Raw genomic sequence first — 21,633 nt, 5'->3', positions numbered from 1 at the left:
AAATATATGGTAACAGAAATGTGTTACTTGGTATTAACCTGTAATTAGAAGGTAAGAACAATGGCCAAAATACTGGGTAATTACCCAGTAAATTACAAAGTGTTATTGTATTAATGCTTAAATTACATTATATTAACGCTTATATTACTTAACGCTAAACTGTAGAACTGATTAAGTCATTAAAATGATTACAAATGGGATTTTTTTCCGTTTTTTTTTTTCCTTTAGCGGCCCTCAGTCCAATGTTGGGTTCCTAAATTGGCCCTCAGGTGTCAAAACTTTGAGAACCCCCGGGTTAAACAAATAAATAAGTTACAAGATCAGTCGGCCTTGCGGAACCAAACACCAGCCAACATTAAGTCTAATTTGTCTCGTTGTCTTAGTCTAAATTTAGTCAAGTTTAATGTCAATATAATAACACCGCACGCCCGTCAGACAGACAGAAGACGACCCCCCGCTGTGAGCGAAACCAACGCCTCTTCACTGACGACAAAAGCTCTTGAGCGAGGAAAGAGCATGAGCTCATAGATGAAACAAGACCTTCCAGTCTGCAGTTAGGCGATGACAGAGCTCACAGATCACAGATCACAGGTCACCCACCTCTCTGAGAGGAAATACCCATCCTCATCACAGTAGTGAAGCTGAGCAGGTGGTGTTCAGCGACGGTGGAAACCCCACTGTCTCCAGAGGGAGTTTTAAAAACAAAACACTCGTGGACACTTTGAATTTAAAACACCACCATCGTTCATCCACAGGTTAAACAGAAAACCATCAAAGATAGCTGCTGACGTTCACAGTAACGCTCCGTTTCGCCGATGCGACGCGGCGGCCGCCGCCACCGCCACCGCCGCCGCATTCCGTTTATCACGTTATCGGAAAAACGAAGCCCTTGTTGTGCGAACGAAACTGTTATTGCAGTTAACACTTCACAGTTGGAGATGGTGTCGTGTTGCTCAACTGAAAAAAGGTGCAGTGGAAAAAAGTCTGTGCTGACAACAATACTGTTTTTATGTGTCCATCCTCCACAGTGACCACAACATCCTGACTTTCAACGCGGCCATTTTAACCATGACCAAGGACGAGCGACGTCTTTGTCTCGAGACGACTGAGTGATTGTTAAGCTCTTAAATGATGAATCTAAACAAATAAACAGGACTAAATGGAGGCACTTCAATTATTTAGATCAGGACTCCTAAGGTCACACAAATGGAAAGGCAAGGCAAGTAGCAAGTAGCAAGTAGCAAGTAGCAAATAGCAAGTAGCAAGTAGCAAGTAGCAAGTAGCAAGTAGCAAGTAGCATGTAGCATCTTTTAGTGGCATAAAAAAAGCAGGTGACCCTGGACCCTTTTTTTTGTTTGTCTTTTTAAACTATGTTATGCTATGCTATGCTATGCTATGCTATCTGTTTACAGTGCAGTAAAACAGTGTGTGCTTTTCCTCTGAGCTCTGACCGAGTTTGTGTTGATTGTCACGTGAAGAATAACAATTTCCGCAATAACCGGCAAATCTATTTTCCATTTCCGATCTCCTGCTGACCAGTTAAAGGTGCATTATGTAAAAAAATCTAAAGCGACTGGACCATAAAATCCTCCTAATATGTCACAGAGACTCAGGAATAATGTTCATATAACAAACTGAACTCACCAACAACAACAGTACAGACAAAGTATTTGCATTAAAAATATATATTTTGCAGACTGCAAATCATGTTTATGTTTTGAAATCATGTTTATGTTTTTGAAATCACTGCAGTCAGTAGAGTCTCAGCTGCCGAGCAACCACGGGTTGCCAGTTACGTCAGAGCTACAATGGCGGAGAAAACTAAACCTAAAAGACCTCATTTTGAATTTGAGTGTAGTAACCGTTTTTGGCCACATTCTTACATATGGCGCCTTTAAACTATGTAATCTCTGTTCACTGGTCTACATTAAAAAAATACGTTGTTCAGCTCTTAAAGTAAACACAGCCTATTCAAATATGTGGCCTAAAAGCAACTTCTTAGTGGCCCAGAAACTATGAGGAAAAACTAGACAAACACGATTCACTGTCCCTCAGATGCTCCTTCATAAATGTGTGAGTCATATGTGACAGATATTTATCTTAATTCAGACTAAAACTAATGCCGTTGCCAATAGTGTGTAACCTTTTTAAATGGTGTTAAATACTTTTATTAGAGTTCATATAAGTAATTATTATCTAAAACCCCTTAAAGATCATGGATCATGTCAGAATAAAAGTTTAAGGGAGTGTAAATTTAGATCTCTGTTTCAAACTATTATTATTATTATCAGAGCCTGTAATTATTAATTATCATTGTATTATATTATATTACATTACATTATTTTATATTGTATTATATTATATTACATTACATTACATTATATTATATAACATTGTGTTATATATCATATTATATAAGAAATTAACTCTTTAAGGTACGTACCAAGAAACTAGGAAAGGAACATTTATTTCTTTGCATTTTTTATGAATTTATTATTTTTATTTTATTTTATTATTTACTTATGATAACAATAACGACAATCAATATATATATTTTTTTATTTTTTTTTATTAGACCCTACAGTATTTCAGATACAGGCCTCTACCAAACGGTTGAGATGTCTGTTCATAATAAACCTGGTTTTCATAATTCATAAAGTACAACATTCAGAACAGGTTACATTAATTAAGTGTTAGTGAGTTCAGCTTGATGCATTTTTCAATGAGATATAGTGACTTAAAGTGGTGTGGTCGACCAAATGGTTGAGTAGTGCCTTAAAGGGTTAAACCACTGGTTCTCAAAGTGCGGCCCGTGGGCCAATGGCGGCCCGCAGAAAAATTTCTGGCGGCCCCACAATGAATTACAGTTGATAGTTTTAATCCAGGAGCTACTAAGCTTGTTAAATATTTATTGGACATTACTGGATACAGACCAATAAGTGTAAACAAAAATACTGGGTATTTACCTGGTTTCTATATGGTGAATTTTAGTGTATTATTGTGTTATAAGCTGGTTAAATATGACAAAACTAAAAAAAAAACAAGCAAAATATTTTTATTTCAAAGTTAAAAAAACATTATTGCTACTACCTCCGATTCTGTTCACGTACAGTTCTTTTCGTATTTTCATGCAAATTTTTTTTTATAGGCAAATTTTAAATTTGCTTTGAAAATGTGGCCCAGCTGAGTTTGTGATTGTGTCGCGCTGCTCTACAGCCCAACGCCTACAGTTAAGAGTCTGTGTATGACCACTGTATCTCAACACAACAGAAAGTATAACACAGCTCTAACGTTAAATCTGAATAGCAATCGTTTACTTGCCTGAATAATAATCTTTTGCCTGAATGTAAAGGCTGTGCTTGGTGTAATATACTGTATATATTTTTTCATAATGTACATTTTTTTTAAGTGCGATATATTGTCATTTTTCATACTGTCAAATTTTTTATACTGTAGTTTTCTCATCAGTGCAATATCCTTATCCTTATTTAATATCCTTATTTAATAGCTCAGTCTTGTTTCCTTACACTGTAAATACCATGTGCATACTGTGTATATTCTGCAGACCGGTTGTAATGTACGTTCTATTTTTATAGTCAGTGTTAATATCTTTATATATTGTACTTTATATATTCTATTTCTTTTTGGTAATGCATGTTTATTATTTATTATCCTTATCTTTATTGTCTTGCTGCTGTAACACTGGAAATTTCCCCACTGCGGGACGAATAAAGGACTATCTCATCTTATCTTATCTTATCTTAAAGCTGCGATACACCAGCTTTTAACAAACACTTACTCATCCAGCATCAAACCAGCTCTGTTCCACTGAGGAAACTATGGTACGATGTATTCAAGTAAAAAAAAAAAAGGGGGGGGGGGTTTTGTGAGGTCACAGTGACCTTGACCTTCGTTGAGTCTATGTTTGTGAAGAATGTGATCGCATTTCTATAAATACGCTCTCTGTATTCCGTTTCTAAAAAATGAGACGCTCATCTTAACTTTCCGTTGACTAAAATTGGATCAGTTCACCTTTGATGAGACGATGAGTGAGATTCATAGCAGAAGAGTTTATTATGATTTGGTCGATGGTGTAACTTACAAGACAAACGTGCTGAAGGAGAGTTCAGCGAAGACGGAAACTCCATTCGCTCACTGTGTGACATCAGAGAGGTCACTGAGAGGAAAGTCACCTGATCAGTAAACAACCAAACACACACACACACACACACACACACACACACACACACACACACAGCGGAGGCTGCGACGCTTCCACAACAACCTTTAGCTGCGCGTTTACTCCCGAAACGACGTGTTTTCCTCTCGCTGACCACCGCAGTGACGCCAAATAATACAGAGACTGGAATGACAGGCAGCGCGTATGTAGTCACGCCTCCAAGAACGAGTAGAAACAAGAAAGAAAACAAAGGGGAATGAGGAAGTGGATCCTGTTTAAGTCGTAGAATTATAACGTCGAAAGCAGTAACAGAGAATTCATCCCAACGCATTAACACATTGTTTCCTTTGTGTCCTCTTGTCAATAACAAACACATTGTCAATAAAGAGTGTTATACACTGTAAAAAAAAAAAAGAGAAAACTCAAAATTTCAAGGCAAATTGCTGCAATCCATTTTTGAGTTTACAGCCCAACGACAGAGCTGGAGTTTTTTTAAAAAGTTCCATCAACTAATATTATTTTGTTAGACAAACTTGTAAGTTAGGGTTGTATTTTTTATTTTATTTACATCAGGGGTTCTCAAAGTTTTGATACTGAGGGCCAATTTAGGAACCCAACATTGGACTGAGGGCCGCCAAAGGAAAAAAAACTGAAAAGATTCCCATTTGTAATAATTTTAATGACCAGATTGCAGTTCTACAGTTTAGCGTTAAGTAATATAAGCGTTAATATAATAACACTTTATAATTTACTGGGTAATTACCCAGTATTTTGGCCATTGTTCTTACCTTTTAATTACAGGTTAATACCAAGTAACACATTTCTGTTACCATATATTTACTGGGTAAATAGCTAGTAATTGGGGGCTGTAGCTACCTGCTTATTACCAGCTTATAACACAATAATACACTAAAATTCACCATATAGAAACCAGGTAAATACCCAGTATTTTTGTTTACACTTATTGGTCTGTATCCAGTAATGTCCAATAAACATTTAACAAGCTTAGTCGCTCCTGGATTAAAACTATCAACTGTAATTCATTGTGGGGCCGCCAGAAATGTTTCTGCGGGCCGACATTGGCCCCCGGGCCGCACTTTGAGAACCAATGATTTACATTATCTGAACAAGATTAGTTAACCAAACTGTTTGAAAAGAGATTTTTGAGTTGGCACATTATTTTATTTTTTTTCTCATTATTATAATAATTAGTTGATGGAACGTTTTTAAAAACTCGAGATCTTTTGTCGGGCTGTAAACTCAAGAATTGATTGCATCAAATTGCCTTGAAAATGTCAGTTTTCTCAACTTTTTTTATTTTATTTTTTTTTACCGTGTATTAACTGTCCTCTTTATTGGGTACACCTGTTCAACACCAATAACAGGCACCTGAATGTGGAAGAAAGACTATTTTTAGGTGACTTTCAGCGTGACATGGTTGTTGGTGCCAGATGGTTTTTCAGAAAATGCTAAAAATAAAAATAAAAAAAATAAAAAAGAAGAGAAATTATCCAGTGAGCATCAGGTCTCAGGGCAGAAATGCCTTGTTGATGTCAGAAGTCAAGAGGATAGAGTGGATAAAATGAACTATGAACACATAACATAAATGCTCTATATCAATAAACATGTGCTCCTCCATGTGAATGTTAATCTATATTCATTTACACGTGGATAATCCCAGTAAATTAGCCTTATTCTAACATGTGATCGTCAGTTTCATCAATTCCTACCCTCGTGTTAGCACAGCTATATTTGTTTTGAGTCCATTCCTCACTTCTTCTTTTTGGGTCTGAGGTTTTATACACACACACACACACACACACACACACATGCAGGTGCAGCAGCTTCTGTGAGGGCGACAGGCCTGAAACTAGAGTTGCACCAGCGACCAAAACTGCAGCTTAGTAGCACAAGCCACATCAGATAAGACTTTTACTGTAAGGAGGGTCAGATGCAGAGCTGCAGTCTCAGTCACCCAAGTATGAGTCATATCGCAGACTGATCTCGAGAGCTTTTATAGAAAGAATAAGCATAATAATCCACCATAAATACCATATATATACATATATATATATATATTCAAAGCACAGATAGGAAGGAAAACAAGGTCAAATAAAATAGTGAATAAATAAAAACGCATATATGTTCTTTGATAAAAAAATGACAGAAGCCTCTGAAACTGCAGAGGTGGCACTGAATGAAACCCCAAGTCACGTGACCACACTGATAAAATTCAGGGTCACGTTGCATTTTTAGTGTCGTGTTGAGAGACACAGATGTTATTATAAGTCATTTGTGTCAATTTGAGGTCAAACATGTACGACCCCCTCACATGATCGTACGACAGTGTGTTATTTATAGAGCTAAACTGTTTATAGCGTGACTTTGGTTGGATGTGGCGAAACCTGTTTTAATAATAATAAAAAAACACTGAATTGATCTTGACATAAACACAGTTTTCTGTGTCACCGTGTATGTGGTGGCGTCTGCCGACTGATGGTGCAGAACCAGTAAAACGAGCTTCAGCAGCGGAGTTGCAGTCAGGACAAAAGGAAGTTTGAACGTGAAGACTTTAGTAAAGAGGATTGTGATTCGTCAGCCGGTAGAAATGCTGCTCGAGTGCATGCCACGACTGCCGAGTGGAAATATTTGACGTGACCTACATCTGTGTGTCTGAGCCTCTTTCTGTCCTAACACGTACATTAAATATGACATTAAAATGTGTTTTAATGATACTGAATGTTTTCAAAGGTCTGGTCTAAAGAACCTTAAACAGATACTTGAGTAAAAGTATGTCACCAGAAAAGGACTTTGGTTAAAGTTGAAGTCACTTTTTTTTATAATATTACAGAAGTAATAGGCTTAAAGTATATGACGTTTACTGTACTATCTAAGTATCTAAAGACATTTTCTGATATAAAATGTAGTTAAGATTTAGAAGGAAAAAGTATTCAAAAAAATTAGGAGTAATGATCAAGTCATGGTAGCTCAGTGGAAGGTTGCAGGTTCCATTCCTGGTAGTCTATATGTGTCCTTGAGCAAGACACTTAACCCCAATCTACCTTCATAGTAAAGCAGCTCAAGACTACAAAAGCTCTACACTCTTAGAAATAAGGGTTCCAAAAGGGTTCTTCTACAAGGGCCGAGGTTCTACCTGGAACCATTTGGTGCTGAAAAACCTTTTCCTGAAAAAAGGGTTTTTCAAGGGTTCTTGGTAACACTAATGGTTCCAGTAAGAACCATTTAGATCCAGAGAACCCTTTAAAACCCCATTCCTGAATAATTGGTTTTAAAAGGGTTCTTGGTGGAACCTTTATAAAAAAACATTCTACCTGGAGCCAAAAAGTGTTGACACGCCGAAGAACCTTATATGGTTCTACTTAGCACTTTTATTTCTAAGGGTGTATATAAATACAGACCATAATACCAACTCTTCTTCTTCTGATTATATTTGGTAGTAACCAGTAACAAAGATAGTTAGAGGAAATGCAGTGGAGGTAAAAGTAAAAGTTGCTAGAAATATAAATAACAAAGTAAAGTACGTATACGATACAACACTGACGGTGACGTTAATCTGATTCTCACGTAGTGGTCGTCCTACAAATAGTAGATATGCCAGACCTGTGTGTGGCGCTGTAACGCTGCCACAGAAGTAATACACCACAGAAGAAGAACGTGAGCATGAAGCGGGCACGTGTGTACAAACTCCAAAACAAAAGAAGAAGAAGATGGCGACAAAGATGGCGGCGGCTGATGTATGTGGTGGGTGGACATCATGGTTTCCCTGAAGTTACTTATTGGTTGTAGACACAGAAATTCAAGGGTGGTGTTAAGAGATTGGGGTCCAGTTTTCCAAAAACAGCATTTAAAGGTGAAGTAAGTAGTTTATAGTGCCATCTAGAGGAGAGGCTGAAATGTACAACAAAGAACTGCTGCTCTGCTCACCCCCTCCCTTCCCTGAGCGCTACGGTGTCCTCAGGAGCACATAATATGTATAAAAAAAGTGGATTTTGGGTCATATAAACCCATAAATACTACACAGTGTCCCTTTAAGGACTCACCGGTTCTGTGTTGGATAAAAAGCCGATATGATACAAAACATTTGCAGGTTTTCTTAAATGTGCTCCTGTGTGTTTAAACCCTGAAGTTTTTGTTGTTTTATTGTTGACACAGCCTCCAAATTTTGGGGAAGCAGCGAGATAAAAAAGAAAAATGGAAGTGAAATGAGAATGTGTGGTTTAAATTTCACACATCAGATTTATCCGTGCGCACGTTGTTTTGCTCGTAATTCTGATTAAAACAGCTGCGAACGATGAGAACGACACGCGAAATAAAGTTCCACTTCCACTGTGTTGAGGAACAAAACGTTAAATTAAAACAATGTTCTGTGTGTTCATTTCATAACGTGGATAAAAAAAAACAACCTTTAATCTACTTTTAGTTTAACCCAAGCACAAAGCGTTATGTAGACTAAAGAGTCATTTCCTGTTATATATTACACATGGTTCACGGTGAACATACACAAACTATACACAATATCAACAAGTGGGAAGTATGATGTTGATAAATTGAAAAACAAAGTTGTATATTTCACTTATTTATTAGATCGGGCCAAATATTCCAGTGCTTCTCCTGATTTTAACATCTAATATAATATAATAAAATAATACTGATTAAATTGTAGGGAAGCTGGTTTCAGTCTAATCCTGAGTCACGGCGACTGCGATAATAAAACTTCAAGGAACGGGAAACAACGACCAGGATATACAGCATGTAACGTTTCATTCAAGGAAGCGTTTTTCAAAATCCTCTTCACATCTGATCCGTAGCCATCGATAAAGTCGCCGTCTGTCTGTCTGTCGCTGACGGGAGCGAGAAAGCGTGGCCTCTACATTTTCCGGATTGTGCCGTTCTGATTCAGAATTATTTCCAAGAGCCTCAGACCTGATTTTAAAATGGAGTTTGAAGCCTGCAGATTTGTGTTTCGTTGTCTGTTTTCCTTTAAATACGAGCGTAATTTGCACAATTGACATCACGTTCCATTGAAGACCTGAAACTAGAGAAAAAACGTTGACTCGGGTTTTAACTAAAATGAGAATTTGTCCAGCGTGTACCCCGTCTTTTGCACGAAGTGAGCTGAGATTGACGTCAGCGGCACCTGTGACCCTCATGTGGAGGATCAAGTAGTAGAAAATGAATGAATGAATGAATGAATGAGAATTTGGTTTAATTTAAGATACTTCCTGGCCTTCACTTTGTAAGCAAGACTACGTCCATAGTTTATGGGCCGCACTCTTGCTCGGAGAACTTCAGGAGAACCTTCTGCAGATCTTTGCGTCCTCTCACACTCAGACCCTCAGACGATCTCTGCGTTTGTCTGAAGCCGCTTCACTAAACCGGGGAAGACGTTTGAAAGAGTCGTTACCCGATCTAGGTCAGAGGTCACGTTAGCTCACATCTGAGCTGCGTTGCGGGGTTTTCGCTCGTCTCTCTGAAGCTGAATCTCAACATAATCGTCGTTCACGTCATTCAGAGCAGAAGAACATCAACGGCAGCATCAGCAGCATCATCAGCAGCAGCAGCAGCAGCAGCAGCAACGCCTGACGTCTGTTTCCTTTTGTCGTCTTCTCATGCAGCGACTCGCGAGAACACTTTCACACTGAGTAAAAACCACTTCCCCCGGCGCAGTGAGTGCACTGAACTGATGCAAATGAAAAATCAATGGCACTTTTCCACGTTTTCAAGACGATCTCGCGGAGCACAGCTCGCTCACAGGGTTATAGAGGCCCAGAGAAACAGAACATTAAGTCGCGATAAAGAAATCAGACCAAACTGTGACGGGACACAGGGGAGCTCGACTTGCAAAGCAGGATGAAGTCAGACACGCTCGACTTGTTCTGAACATCTGCCTCAAACTGAAATCTCAATGTATAGGTTTCAATTTTAAGTTGAAATCATCCTTTTTTCTTTTTTTTTTACTTTAACAAATGTTGAAGAGAAAGAGGATTTTCACATTAGACACACAAACCGACTCTGAGATGTGAACAAACATTCGGCGACAGTGAAGGAGTGAAGGAGCCGCGTCGATCTCTGACCTTGTAAACTTCCCCGTAAGTTCCTCCTCCGACTCTCAGCTGGATCTCAAAGTCGTCCAGAGGGTTCCTGGTGGAGATGTCCAGAGCTGCCCGGTGCTGGGAGTCCATATTCAAAGAGTACTGATACTATGCCTCCATGTGCATGTCTCTCTCTCTCTCTCTCAGTGTCACGCACACACACTCACTCACACACACACTACACACTCACACACTCACACACTCAGCGACATTTACATCTATAGACAATAAAGCTGATGAACTCTTCGAGGTGAAGACGCAGAGAGAAGACACTGACTCTTTGTTTCTGACTGTTTGAGTGTCACTCACACACACACACTCAAACAGACACACACACACACACACCTTCCTGTTTCTGTTTCTTGCTGTCAACCCTCCCTCCCTCCCCTGATCTCTCACACCTTCCTCCTCTCTTCGTTCAGACTTTTTTTCGCACCTCATTTGCATAATAATCAGGTTTCTTGTTGGGTTGGTGTGTGCGTGCGTGTGTGTGTGCGTGCGTGTGTGCATGCATGTGTGTGTGTGTGTGTGTGGTATTGATGGTGTTCTTTAATGTGAATGAGTGAACACACGTTTGTGTTTGTGAGAATCAAAGGACAAAATAAGGTAAAGAAGTGTTGAAAACGATACAGTTGTTGAAGTGCAGGAATAATGGTTGAGGTGTGTGTGTGTGTGTGTGTGTGTGTGTGTGTGTGTGTGTGTGTGTGTGTGTGTGTGTGTGTGTGTTCTTATACTTGCGGCATACTGAGGACCAGTGAGGGTTTTTAACCAACAAAGTAAGGTCAATTTTACCAAGTGAGGACATTTTGGCCGGTCCTCACTTTGTTTTCATTGAAATCACTTCCTTAGATTGTAAACATGCTATACTCAATTTGTAAAAAAAAAAAAAAAATCACATTTTGGACGACATAGTATAGTATAGTAAGACTTTTTTGTCAAATTTTGGACCAAAATTTTTTTTTCAAAAGAAATGTAAAAAAAATGTTTTCAACCTTTGAACGACATAGTATAGTATGTCGTTTTTGTCAAATTTTGGACCAAAAGTTTGGGTCAAATTTTTTTTTTCAATTTTTGGACGACATAGTATAGTTTGACGTTTTTGTCAAATTTTTGACCAAAAAAATTTGCTCAAATTTTTTAAAAATGTTTTTTAAAAATTTTGTTAAAAATTTTGTTAAAAATGTTTTTTAAAAATTTTGTTTAAAATTTTGTTAAAAATGTTTTTTAAAAATTTTGTTAAAAATTTTGTTAAAAATTTTGTTAAAAATTTTGTTCAAATTTTTTTTTGAAATTTTGTTCAAATTTTTTTTTTAAATTTTGTTTACATTTAAAAAAAAAAACCATTTCCTTTTTTTAAAAAAAAATTTGTTAAATTTTTAAAAAAATTTGGTCCACATAGTATGATGTTTTTGTAAAATTTTGGACCAAAAAAAAAAAGATACGTTTTCCAGCCCTTTTTGCTCTGGGGCTCCACCTGCAGACATTTTATGGTACTGCAACCAGTAGTTCTTTGTAGATGTCATTCATGAAGTAGATATTTGTAATTGTGTTGATTTATAAAGTGGAAATGCTGGTCCTCACTTTGTCAGCAACCCAGTCCTCAGTATGCAGCAAGTACAAGAATGTGTGTGTGTGTGTGTGTGTGTGTGTGTGTGTGTGTGTGTGTGTGTGTGGCTGTGTGTCGGCTTCCTGTTCAGAAGCATAAATAAGGGGAACCCGTTACATCCTGTTGACTATCGTTTTAAATGGCTTTATCAGTAAGCGGTCTGAAAATCAGCGAGCACTTCAGGGTGAAGATCTTCAGCTCGAGCCGAGGACGAGCCTGCAGACAAAGAGTCTGACACCTGACACCGTGTTGTACAGACGTTTTTTGTCTCAATAGAGAAAATGAAAAGTAGTTGAAGGAGGAGGAATTAAAGAATTAACGTGCTCTTGTTGTAGAAAACGCGACGCAGTAACGCAAACGCTGACCGCCTTTAAACTGAAACCGCGTGTTGTGTTATTACATTTTTCACGACGATGTTGTTGCTTTAAGTTTTAAAAAAAAGTTGCATACAAAGTCTAATCACAATCAAACAAGTGATCGGCGAAAAAAACACGAACGTGACCTTTGTGTCACACGGAAAGTCATCGGCATAGTTTGGTCTGGATTTCTCTGGAAAGTTGATGAGATATTTAGCCTCTGGAGAAACTTAGTCAAAGATAAAGTAAAGATTACAGTACAGTGAGAGTGTTTTACGCTGAAGGGTTGAGAGAGAGAGAAAGAAATAAATAAAAATAAAGACCACATCTCTTTTGCCATCACACGACACCCATCTCCACCGTTTGACATTTACGCACACCCTCCCCTCTCTAACTCCCGCTGCCTACACTCTCACATCAGCCACCAAAGCTTACAAACACCCACATGTGACAGACGCACAACACAGACACACACACACACACACACACCGGCCGACCACAGATAACCGCCTCAACGCGAGCAGGACGGATGGGGTCACTGATCAGGTCGCGTTGACGTCGCTGAACATGGACGACGACCTCAAAGCGAACAAAGTTTTACATCTGGTTTTAACATCAGTCCTGAGAGTAATCCTATTCTCCTTTAGGCTGCATTTACATCTCAAGCTCAATGGTACAATCCTTTTTTATTTTCATGAATATTTTATTCCCCCCCCTAAAGAAAGGGGCATGAACTCACCAAAGAGAGTCATGGATGGGAACAAACACTTACCAGTCACAGAGCGCATAAGGTGGGACATCAAGTTACTGGTAGAAGCTGGTACTACAAGGATCAGGGACGTCTCCTGTGGACTTCTTCCTGTTATTTGGCTCCAGGAGATACATGTCACATGTTTTGATCATGTTGTTGTTGTTATTGTTGTAGTATCAAATACATAGTTTGTTTTCCCTTTATACTCTTTATACTTTAAACATAATTGTTAATTTTGATTGTGTTACTTGCTTAATCACACAACAATAAAGCCAAATAAATGTAATAGCTATTATTTGTTATTTAATAAATAAATAAATAAAAAATACATCTATACCTGGCCTACAGATCTTGTGTAACCTTGTCCCCTGGCTCTTTGTCCACTTAGTCATGTATAGCTGTTTTGTTATGTTGACAAAACAAATTAACCAAAACAGCATATGTCATATATATCACTTGCCATTGATTTACAAATCCATGGTTTAAAGCCGAAGCAAACGTGACATTTGTGTTCATTAAATCCAGATGTTATAATACATCTATGACATAAACCTTCTCTAGAACTCCGTCACAATAATAAAAAGTGGAATGGATGTTAAAATAACAGGATACCGGACCGGACACGCCATTAATGTGCTTACCGCCCCCCAGTGATCACAATTGTAACTGCAAGCATTTACAACTTCAATTTCCGGTGAATGTTTTCAACATAAAATGAGAACACATCATTACTTCGAACAGAGAAGGGGAATGAAACGAAAACCACGATAATAAAATACAACACAGTCACGTTTTAAACGTCAGTCTGTCTGTCTGGATCACAACAACAACCAACAACAACAACACAAACAACATCCATGGGCAGAGCGTAAAGTAGCGGTCCCTCGCTAAATTGTGTCCGTGCTCCTTCCGTTCCACCGTGTTCGCGGTCCTTTCCGTTCCGACCACCTCCTCTGCCCGGCGCCTTGTCTAAGCAGCGGCCCACGTGTGGAGTTAATTCGACTTTTACCTCATAAGTTGACAATAAACATTTGGACCAGATGTCGTCGCCTATCGAGCAGATGAGGACGAACGTGGGGAAGCTCCTGCGGGGCATCGACCGGTACGGATGTTCCTCGTAATGGGCAGACAACCAGGCGGAAATGCTAACTTTAGCTTAGCCTATTTGCTAATGCTAGCCTGCTCTGTTGTCGTGAACTGCAACTGTGTTCCCTCTTTTAAAGAAGACCACGTATAGGGGAAGTGTTACCCGTGTACACTCAATGTTTTATTTATCGTTAATATTTAGTTCAGCGTTGTGTTGAACTTGTGAACGCGGTTTATGGCGAAAGACTTCTGCATCTTTGTAATCCGGTCGTCAGAGATGAAAAGTAGTACCTGTTTACTGTTTACACACAGTTCAGTACCCGCACAGGTGTTCATACTTTGACAAAACGGACCCTGCCTGGAGTCATCAGGCAGTAATCTACACCTGACTTTATGTAAAGGATACTTGGTAAAATGCATAAGTTGCTCATACAATAAAAAAAAAATCCAGTTTGTCTTACAGATAGTCTTCAGCAGCAAAATACTTTACTTAACACACAGATCCTCAATAGTATTAAGTTATATAGCAGCTGTATATTTTTTTCCTGCTACTATTTATACATATTAAGAATTAAGAAAGACCGTTTCTTGTTTTTTCTCTAAATGGGAATTCACTGCTTCACTTTCCCCCCGTCAAGCGTTTGACCTAAAATGCAATGAAAACACAATCAATGGCAACCATTACACATGTGAGTAGGAGTTAAATGGTCCTGTCTCTTCTCTCAGGTATAACCCAGAAAACCTTCCAACACTGGAGCGCTATGTGGAGACACAAGCGAGAGAAAATTCCTACGATCTGGAGGCAAACCTGGCCGTCTTGAAGTTGTAAGTGTCAGTGTTCAGAGAATTGAACTATTCATTCATTTTTCTCTACTGCTTTATCACCTTAGGCAGGTCGCAGTTTAACATACAGAGACGAACAAACACACTCACAATCTTCACACTCAAGCCCAATTTATACTCCTGAGTAAAGTGCTCTGCGTAGGTTACGCAGAGTCCTCTGCGTCAACGCAGAACCTGTTGTAGAGTCTCTACGTCGTCTCCGGCTGCACGGAATATTTTTTAAGTGTCCGTCACTCCGTCAAGGGACAACGGAGACGGCAAGAGCTGCGATTGGTCCTCAGGACAGGCCAAGCGAAGCTGCTCTCTGCCGGCTCACAGTGAGCACCGAGCGTCCACAGAGGGCGGAGCTGAACATACGTCATATCTTAACACACACAGCACATGTTTAGACTCTTAAATGGCCAATTTCTCGCCTCAAATTATCTTAAAACTGCGTTCCGTGACACAGAAAAGTGAGAAACGGCCACTGTTTCAACAACAACAGTCTTTCTCCCTCGGACGCCATTGCTCACTGTAGCCAAAAGCACAACAACCTTGCGCAGCGATCCCTACTGATCGGGCGGGAAATTGCAGCGCCTATCCGTCACCACGACACAGAAGTATAAAGGCTCGAGTGGTCTACGTGGTGACGCAGACGGATAACGCATTACGCAGTCGGAGAAGTATAATGTGGCCTTCATACTCACACTATTAGTCAATTTAGAGTGTCCGGTTATGTAATCTGCATGTTTTTGGAACATGGAGGAAGCTGGAATACCAGTGAGAACCCACACTCACACAGAGGGAAATATGCAAACTCCTCACTGAAAGTCTCTTGGTCAAACCTGGAGCCAAACCAGCTGCCTCCTTGCATGCCGTGAGGCAACAACTGAGGCAATTATAACAACCAGTTATTTTTAAATTTAGGAACATTTATCGTTTATTAAGTTGCAGCTGGAAAATCCCTCACCTCATGCTTACCTTCCTAGTATGTTGGAGAACAGAACCTTATGTAGCAAACTGGTGATCTTACAATTCTAGAATTTGCACCACCTTGTGGCTGCCTCTATTCAATCACTCACTCATCTTCTACCACTTAATCCTCCACATGAGGGTATTATTCAAATATAGGCAAATATTGTTCCCTGCTCACACAGGAGAGTTTTCGTCGGTTGTTGGAAGCAGGGAATTGAAAAATGAACATCCTCTTATAATCTCTACAGTATTTTTCTCTCAATTATTTAAGCTTTTACACTTGTTGACATACAGAGACTGCTACCTCTTTGTCGTCTGCCTGTGCAGGTACCAGTTCAACCCGGCCTATTTCCAGACTCAGGTGACCTCGCAGATTCTGCTGAAGGCTCTGACCAACCTGCCACACACCGACTTCACTCTCTGCAAGTGTATGATTGACCAGACACACGTATCCCTTTGGTGCCGCTTCACGTGCGACGTCCCCTGACGGACGTGACTCCCACGTCGCCCACGTGCGTTTCAGTTTGCTGTGTCACCTGCAGTGTCACACCATCTCTGTAGAGTCTCACAGGAGAAACCTTGGAGCTTTTAATTTTCCGTGCGACTGTAATAATTAACAGATAAGTATTTAATGTGTTTTGTACATGAGGACTCCATGATTCTGAGAGATAAAGACTCTCTTTTATGATGTCCACTATGCAGTCAGGGTGTAAAATGTAGTGAATCATGACATGTTTCTGGTGTAGGAATATACCAGATGCGATTGAGGTTTGTGTGTACGTACGTAGTTCTCAGCAGTGGGGGGTGGGTGGGTGGGGTGGTTGAGTTGATTTTTTTCGGCCACTTCCTTGACTACTGTGTCGCAGCAAGAGGAACGCCCCATCAGACAAATCCTGTACCTGGGGAACCTGCTGGAGACCTGCCACTTCCAGAGCTTCTGGGTATGACGCATGAACACACACACACACACACGCATACACAAATGCTGCAATTATGCACATATTGACAGTTTCTTGGTCGTCACATTTGATGAAAACGGGTGGAGTCAAATGCAGGGAAAACGTTGGCCACATCTCGGCAAGGAGTGACACAGGAGGCAGGACAGGACGCTCGCCCACTCAAGTCTTTGCAAATTGTACATCGCTTTCCCTGCCGCGCTCTCACATGTTGTCACATGCTGTGTTCTCTGAGAAATGTTGTGGATGAGCAGCGGAGTCAAAACTAAATAAACAACACAATAAAGGAGTTAAAACTGCAAGTAGAAGAGAGTCGAGTTGGAACAAATTAGAAGTGAAAACACGTTCTTATGACGGTAAAGTTATGACATTTATATGTTGATGTGGCACAAGACGACCTAAACCAAGATTTACACCAAAGATTTTAAAATAAATGTAGTATAGAAATAGTTGAATTTAAACTTGCCACATTAAAGTCTAACGGAAACCTTCTGGTATCAGGGTCATTGAATCTGGTAAACCTGTAATAAAGCAACAGGAACCGCTCGGCTTTAATGTTAATGACCAATCAATCCATCATTGAAACCATTTCCTCCTGCTCATCAGAGCACAACGTCCTTTATTTCCTTCCAGTAACATGTGTTTGTTTGTTTTTCCAAACTTGTGCAACACTTTATTGAGTCACTGTCATCGAATTGTGTGTCCGTGTCTTTTGTCGCGCCGACAGACGAGTCTGGAGGAGAACCGGGAGCTCATCGACGGCATCACTGGCTTTGAGGACTCTGTTCGTAGGTGTGAGTATCATCATCGTCATCCTCTGACTCACTATGTCCTGACCGTAAATACCTGCTTAATTTTGACTTCACTGAAAATAAGGAAGCAGCCGCACCCGAATACAAGAGCTGCTAATTATATGAACGAATAAGATGTTTGAAATCATCTACTTCTTCTCCCTCAGTCATCTGCCATGTTGTGGGCATCACCTACCAGACCATTGAGCACCGGTTACTGGCTGAGATGCTGGGAGACCCACTCGGTAAGACCTTTGACCCACTAAACTGCCTTCAGAGTCTTCAACACGTATCCATGTCCCTTCACTGTGTTCTGCTCCATCTGTCTGAGGTTAAAACTTTTTGATATTTCGATGTATAACATCAGTGAGAAGGTAAAGATGGCGCCAGAGAGAAAGGAACAGTGCTATAATTGGAGAGCTAACAGATTTTAGATGTTATGTGTCAAAAATGATTGGATCATTATATAGGGGTGGGAATCTCTTGGCACCTCACGATTCGATTCGATTACGATTCAGAGGTCAACGATTCGATTCTAAACCGATTATCGCTGCATCTTGATGCAACAATTTTTTACTTTAATACTTTGCTACTCATTTAAAAGTAGGTTAAAGCAACATAAATATAAATGTGGTAGTGCCCCCTCATCTGGTGCAGACAGCCCTTTTATTTCTGCGCACCGCCCAAGCGCTGTTCTCTTCTCCCTCTCCTGCGCCGTTCGTCACTCCTGCGTCTCCAAGCGCTCATTTCATTTTGATTTGATCTAAAGCAGACTGGATCATTTCTCTACGTGTGTTATCCCCACATAAGAATAATGATCTTTATGACGAGGATGGAGTACAGTTGTGATGTAGTGCAGGTGATCCGAGTGAAACCGAGTGGTGACAGACTCTGAAGAGCAGAGCACACTTTTCATCGTTTTCACTCCGTGGTCTTAATCTTTGTGTAAGAAGACGCTTTAACGCTGTAATTAAGGAAATAACAGATGCATCAGATGAGCTGATGTCTTTAGTTAACTGTTCTAAGAGAGAGAATGTTCTCTGCTGTTAAGTCAATGTCGCGGGGAGTTGATAATCTGTGCCGCACGCAGCCAAGTTTCACTTTTGCGCAGAGACTTTCCAGCGTTTAACAGCTGTTTCACCATGAACTCGCTCTGTTTCGACCGGCCGAATTATCGGTGCATCCCAAAATATAATATCTTTATTGACAAGAACGATGTAACTGTAATAACGACGCTTGATAGTGTGACTAATCGGCACCTGGACAACGAATTACATTACATGGCGGAACGTGCGCTCTTGTTCCCTGATAAAGAAAAAGCTGAGGTGTATAAAAAAAATCTATTTTAAATAAATAAACAAGCAACGCAAAGCCTGGCGGCCCGCTAGGGTTATAATACACTGGGGGAAACCCTGGCTCTGCAGCGAGCGAAGCGAACAGAATGTTGCAGCAGGCGAAGTAATTTCTCAGGGACTAAAATATTTAAACTTAGGATCTTCCATTTAGTCCCTGGGATGTAACTGCACCACAGTTCCTGGTGAAAGTTCCTGTCATGGAAACACACATCTATACTTCAGACATCAGATTCTCCCTTTAGTAAAAGCTGTGATGCTCCAGTAATGATTATTTATTTCTTTTTTTTGTCCCTCTGTCTCTGTTCGTCCAGACACGCAGGTGAAGGTGTGGATGAACAAGTACGGCTGGACCGAGAACGAGGAGGGACAGATCTTCATCTTCAGCCAGGAGGAGAGCGTCAAGCCCAAGAACATCGTGGAGAAGATCGACTTTGAGAGTGAGTGTTGGCGTTTTATATTGGACACGCATTGAAGCATACTGTGGACAGGAATTTAGAGATTATAACACTGGATTAAATGACCAATTTGATCTCTTTTCACAGGTGTATCCAGCATCATGGCTACATCTCAGTGATTCAAACACACTCGCATGTCATCGTGTTACACACCAGACACAGCAGATTCAACCATTTGTCTTCATAATCAAACTTTTCTCAATAAAAGTAATTTATCATTTCCACTCAGTTCTTGGTGCTGTTCCCTTGAAGGTTTTGTATTTTTTATTACAATTGTCAGAATGTATTACACTTCTGTGTTTGATAACAGTAAGAACCGAACAAGTGGCAACCATTTGTGTTCAATCGTGTGCCGTGCTTTATTGCCTCCTCTCATTGGGAACGTTAATGTCAAAATTGACACCACGTGCTATTGAAGAAGACCCAAAACTAGCGACAATTGAGACCATTATATCCTCAGGAAAACCTTTGAATCGGCCGGTTCATCCTGTAGAAACCTTGGTGGAGGATCTGCTGGGAAAGTTCTGGTTCATCCGCACAATTCCTTGTTGAGAAATATGCTCCAGGTTGCAGAAAATCAGCCTATAGAGCATATACGAGTCAGTTTGTATCACCATGGTGGCAGGAAAAGCCCGACGGACTGAATAGAAGCGACCCTTGTACCTGCGTTTTACAGAAACTGAAACAGTGGGTGAGTGTTGCATGACGGGATCGTGTGACACCAGCCACTCGCTACTCCCAGATTAAGAAGGAACCCCTTGTAATTTCTAGAATATTCAGGTATACTTCAGCAGGGAGCCTCGTGTCACCTTCAGGAACCATGTATGCGTCACCTAACCCGGCGTCGTCGTTCCTGTCCACCACCTTGCGTTCGTTGCCGTCAGATTTGGCCAAGCTCCCGTCGTGAACGACCTCGGTCAGGATCGGTATCAGCGCCGTCTTTGAAGTCGTGTAAACCACGTCGCTGCAGCCCTTGTGTGCGACCCACTGCACCGCTCTTCCTCCTTCAGTCTGTGATGGTGCTGTGACGCTGCTCCCCTCCTCCTCCTCTTCCTCCTCCTCTTGCTGCGCCGTACACCGGCAGTGATGGAGTCGCATGCACTCCGTGGCGTTTCCAACCAGGGCGATCATCGCGCTGAGAGTGTGGTATTCCACGCAGTCGCACTCGTTGGCCGTGCCTCCCGAATGTCGAGGGTTCGAGTTGAGCTTTTCCGCCACCACGTAGTTCACCCTTCCCGCCGTGTGTTTAGCCAGAAAGCGGCAGAATTGGTTCAAGCTGGCACACTTGATCAGGGGCGAGCCGTTGACGCACTGGGCGAGAAACTCGGACAGGATGATCTTCATGTTCGAATGGATGTAGTCCTCGTCCACGCCGAAGAAACAGTGGTTGCTCTCTACGAGGGAGTAAATGTGCTGCAGTTTGTCAGTCCACTCCGAAATGAAGGGCGACATCTGGTCGGCGACGTACCGCGACACCTCGTCGATGAGGAGCAAGCACAGATCCACCAGCGCGGTTCTTTCCAGTTCGCCCTGCTCCTTCGATCCCACGCCGGGATTGGTGTGGCCGCAGATCAGCTTGTTGAGGTCTGGGTTGGACTTGAGGTGGTAAAGACACATCAGTTGGTACTTGACAGAGGCGACGAGTTCTGCTCCGTCCATGGTCGAATGTGTCCAGTCCCACTCACTGGAAGTCCATGGTTCATTTTCCCAGAGACGGATGCCACTTTCATTCTTTGATTGGTATGCTACGGTGGGTTGGCACACACACAGATCAAAAGGACATAATGGACAAAGGACGATGTGTCTGTGATCTGTACACGAGTTGCCGTAGTTACAGGGAAGGTTGCAGATCAAAGGCAGCAGGGTAAATATTCAGAATATGCACTTTTTCTGACTGTTAGGAATGGATAATATCTATATATGTCTTTATATTTTTCTTCTCTTCTTATACTTTACAAGTGTCATCAGACAGGCAATTCCTGATTGTCACTGCATATATAGTCCTTTAATACATCTTCTGATGCACCTGAACACATCTTCAGTGATGTTACCTGCATTGTCAAGCATATGCCACCTGAATACGGGCCTGGGAAAGCGTGAAAAAGAATCTATGACATTATGAAGTTCAGTGTGACATTGACTCCATCCACTGCAGGAGACCTTGGTAAATAGTACCAAGGTCTTCTG

General features: G+C 40.8%; 2 protein-coding genes across 3 annotated transcripts in view; one reads left to right on the top strand and one right to left on the bottom strand.

The window, feature by feature from the left end:
- The window catches only part of map4k1 (mitogen-activated protein kinase kinase kinase kinase 1), a gene marked incomplete at its 5' end in the record, with an annotated part of 32,768 nt that extends 22,385 nt beyond the window's left edge, over window positions 1-10,383 (bottom strand). The window contains one exon of the mRNA XM_083887290.1: window positions 10,276-10,383. Coding sequence (XP_083743416.1) covers window positions 10,276-10,383 — 108 coding nt within the window. The remainder of the gene's footprint in view (window positions 1-10,275) is intronic.
- Window positions 10,384-13,954: 3,571 nt separating this feature from the next.
- eif3k (eukaryotic translation initiation factor 3, subunit K) lies at window positions 13,955-19,670 on the top strand. Of its 2 annotated transcripts, none has more exons than XM_083886458.1 (8): window positions 13,955-14,108; window positions 14,819-14,917; window positions 16,217-16,337; window positions 16,756-16,830; window positions 17,573-17,639; window positions 17,804-17,881; window positions 19,303-19,428; window positions 19,534-19,670. In XM_083886458.1, the coding sequence occupies exons 1-8, from the start codon at window positions 14,047-14,049 to the stop codon at window positions 19,563-19,565; spliced, it is 660 nt and encodes a 219-aa protein (XP_083742584.1). In that variant the 5' UTR covers window positions 13,955-14,046; the 3' UTR covers window positions 19,566-19,670. The 2 variants fall into 2 exon arrangements, with proteins under 2 accessions (XP_083742584.1, XP_083742583.1); XM_083886457.1 differs by having other exon boundaries at window positions 16,753-16,830.
- Window positions 19,671-21,633: the final 1,963 nt, after the last annotated feature.

Source organism: Microchirus variegatus (genome assembly GCF_963457635.1).
Source record: "Microchirus variegatus genome assembly, chromosome: 3".
NCBI classification, from domain to species: Eukaryota; Metazoa; Chordata; class Actinopteri; order Pleuronectiformes; family Soleidae; genus Microchirus; species Microchirus variegatus.
The sequence above is the reverse complement of the archived record's forward strand: the minus strand, read 5'-3'. Positions and strand labels throughout refer to the sequence as shown.

Bases quoted from the DNA above. Each gene is read 5' to 3' on its own strand.
- eif3k (XM_083886457.1), top strand. From the start codon at position 14,047: ATGTCGTCGCCTATCGAGCAGATGAGGACGAACGTGGGGAAGCTCCTG. The intron at 14,918-16,216 runs GTAAGTGTCAGT...CTGCCTGTGCAG, and splicing joins AACCTGGCCGTCTTGAAGTT to GTACCAGTTCAACCCGGCCT. The intron at 19,429-19,533 runs GTGAGTGTTGGC...CTCTTTTCACAG, and splicing joins GGAGAAGATCGACTTTGAGA to GTGTATCCAGCATCATGGCT.